At 45.3% G+C, this 3,531-nt stretch overlaps 1 protein-coding gene across 1 annotated transcript; it reads left to right on the top strand.

Moving 5' to 3' along the window:
• Positions 1–2,789: 2,789 nt before the first annotated feature.
• On the top strand, positions 2,790–3,314 carry LOC137151419 (olfactory receptor 14A16-like). The gene has a single exon (XM_067545689.1). The coding sequence runs from the start codon at positions 2,790–2,792 to the stop codon at positions 3,312–3,314; it is 525 nt and encodes a 174-aa protein (XP_067401790.1).
• The last annotated feature ends 217 nt before the right edge of the window (positions 3,315–3,531 follow it).

Raw genomic sequence — 3,531 nt, forward strand, 5'->3', positions numbered from 1 at the left:
GGGTTCTATTGAGAAAAATATTTCTTTTTAAAAAAGCAATAACAACAACAACCTGTGAAATACGATATAAAACAGATTCATTTTGTTTTATCTGGTCTCACCTTATTTTTGTTGTTTAGTTCTGGTTTTGGAGACAATATAATAGGTGTCACAGAAATTTGGTGGGGCAATGATAATCAATGGTCACAGTAATAAGAGGGCAAAGAATATATAGGAAAGACCAAGCAGGTGGCAGGGATGGGTGTATAGCACTATATGTGAAAGAGTCAAATGGAGTACAAATCTTAAATTAATCAAACTGTACCACAGACTCTCTCTGGAGATAGAGTTCATGCAAGATTCCACGCTTGAATAATGAGAATATAGGAGAAGGAATATACTACCATCCAGCTGACCAGGTTTGTGATGGTGATTGTGAAACACTCAGGGAGATTAGAGAAGCTAAAAAACCAGAAAACCCAATAAAAATGGGGGATTTCAACCATCCCCATTTCGACTGGGTACATGGCAGTTCAGGTATTGTGCTGTATGTCAGATACGGGAGGTAATTTTTCTGCTGTGATTAGCACCGGTGGGGCCTCAGCTGCAGGATTGCATCCAGTTTTAGGAATCAAACAATAATAAAAATATGGACAAATTGAAGAGATAGTTCAGCAGAGAGCAACAAAGGTGATACAAGGTTTAGGAAACCTGTCCTGTGAGGAAAGGTGGAAAGAATTAGAATCATAGAATCATAGAATATTAGACTTGGAAGGGACCTCAGGAGGTCATCTAGTCCAACCCCCTGCTCAAAGCAGGACTAACCTCAGCTATATCATCCCAACCAGGGCTTTGTCAAGCCTCATCTTAAAAACCTCTAAGGATGGAGATTACACCACCTCCCTAGGTAACCCATTCCAGTGCTTCACCACCCTCCTAGTAAAAAACGTTTTCCTAATGTCCAACCTAGACTTCCCCCCCTGCAACTTGACACCGTTGCGCCTTGTTCTGTCATCTGCCACCACCGAGAACAGCCTAGCCCCATCCTCCCTGGAACACAGTCTGGAACACTCCCTGGAACACAGTCTGTATCTTGACGCTGCCCAAAGACATTAAGGCTACATCTACCCTGCAGTGTGGAGCGTGCGTCCCAGCTGTGGGTAAGCAGACATGCGTTAACTCTGCTGGAGCAAGCAGACTAAAAATCGGTGAGTAGCTGGAGGTAGCAATGGTGGTGGCTTGGGCTAGTCACCTGTGTACAAACCTGCCCAAATTCTTTGGGTACATACTTGACCGTACAGCCTGAGTTGATGCTGCTGCTATCTCCGGCCACACGGGTATGTTTAGCACACTAATATGAACAGAGACAAATCATGTCTTCCTACTGGAGCTGGGAAGGATGCTCCAAGCTGCAGTGTAGATATACCCACAGGAGATCAATGGGCCGAGTATCCAGACCTCTTGGTCTACCATCATATCCAGTGCGCAACTCTGCTGCCAGCTGAGCACAAATACTGTACAAATGTTGGCAGCACATAAACATAGTAAGACATAGCCCATCCCACACAGAGCTCACGAAGCAGAGAAAGGGAGGGAGGGGTAACCGAGGCACAGAGAGGGGAACTGACTGGCCCAAAGTCGCACAGCAGGTCTGAGGCGAGGCCAAGAACAGAACCCAACTCTCCTGACTGCCAGTGATCCATACAGCACAGACATCGAGTCACATATGGAAACGATACAACACAGAAGGGCAAACAGATGCTACTAATCCATCATTAGCGAGAGATGGTATTGTTTCCATAAAACATTTTGTACCCAGGTAGCAGGTCATCCATACACAGACTTGGGGAGGAATCATTCCAGACAAGCTGACACTTAGGACGCTGGGTGAGTCCGTTGTATTTCCCCGAAAGTGGGAATCGGGCTGTATTGACATTTTAATATTTTAGTTTCATGCCCAAGTTTTAAGTCTCTTGCTTGACAGAACTGAGGGACCCTCTCTGCTTGGTCTGAATTGTATTATTTCCCCTTTTTTAATGCATTTGATCAAGGCATATATTAAGCCAGATCCTCAGCAATGGAATGGGTTACCTAGGGAGGTGGTGGAATCTCCATCCTTAGAGGTTTTTAAGATGCAGCTTGACAAAGCCCTGGCTGGGATGATTTAGTTGGGGTTGGTCCTGCTTTGAGCAGAGGTTGGACAAGATGAACAGCTGAGGTCCTTTCCAACCCTAATCTTCTATGATTCTATGAGATGGTGTAAACTGATGCAGCCACATTGAGTTTAAGGGAGCTATGCCAATTTGCACCAGAGTGATAACACACCTGACTAGTCAATGGAAGTGAAGAGAACGGTAAGACTTCGACATTCACATCATAAACTATTATGGATGGAATCAGGGTCATGCCCTCCATCTCTCTAATACTGACCATGGCCCTTCTCCTTTCCTCCACAGCAGGACACGATGTCCAACAAAACCACCATGATGGAGTTCGTTCTCCTGGGATTCTCTGATGTTCGGGAAATGCAGATTTTGCACATTGTGTTTTTTCTAGTGATGTACCTGGCAGCCCTATTGGGGAATCTTCTCATCATCACAGCCGTAGCCTTTGATCACCATCTTCACAGCCCAATGTACTTCTTCCTGATGAATCTGTCCGTCGTAGACCTTGGATCCGTCTCTGTCACCCTCCCCAAATCCATGGTCAATTCCTTCTTGAACAACAAGTCCATTTCATAATATGGATGCATCACCCAAGTCTTTCTCTTTGTCTTCTTTGCTTCAGCAGATATCGCCTTACTCACCGTCATGGCGTATGATCGATACATTGCCATCTGCCAACCACTGCACTATGCGACTGTGATGAACAGGAGAGCTTGTGTCCAGATGGCCGCCGGTGCCTGGATCAGTGGCATTCTCAATTCTGCAGTGCTCACTGGGAACACGTTTGCACTCTCCTTCTGTGGAGACAACAGGGTGGCTCATTTCTTCTGTGAAATCCCCCAGCTTCTCAAGCTCACCTGCTCTCTATCATACCTCAGTGAAACTGCAGCTATTGCCTGGACTGCATGCTTAGTCTTGTGCTGCTTTGTTTTGATAATTATGTCATATGTAAAAATCTTCAAAACAGTGCTGAGAATCCCCTCTGAGCAGGGCTGGCACAAAGCCTTCTCTACCTGCCTCCCTCACCTCACTGTGGTCTCCTTGTTTATTTTCCCTGGCATCATTGCCTACCTGAAATCCACCTCCGACTCAGCATCAGTTCTGGATCTCGTGGTGGTTGTTATCTATTCGCTGGTCCCTCCAGTGATGAACCCATCATCTACAGCATGAGGAACAAGGAGATCAAAGCTGCCCTGGGGAAACTCACTGGCTGGAGGTTATTCACCAAGAATTAAATGTCCGTCTTTCTCCCTTGACCATTTCATTCTGAGTTTGTTTAGAGCTATAAACAACTGAGGACAAAATTGTCTTCATAAGAACATAGTGTTCAAACTTGTTTATACAATAGTAAAAATCGAGACTGCTTCCTCCAAACTGAGTGTCCTTA

This window comes from Emydura macquarii, unplaced genomic scaffold (genome assembly GCF_026122565.2).
Source record: "Emydura macquarii macquarii isolate MOO-44397 ecotype Brisbane River unplaced genomic scaffold, CSIRO-AGI_Emac_v2 contig_205, whole genome shotgun sequence".
Taxonomy (NCBI): Eukaryota; Metazoa; Chordata; order Testudines; family Chelidae; genus Emydura; species Emydura macquarii.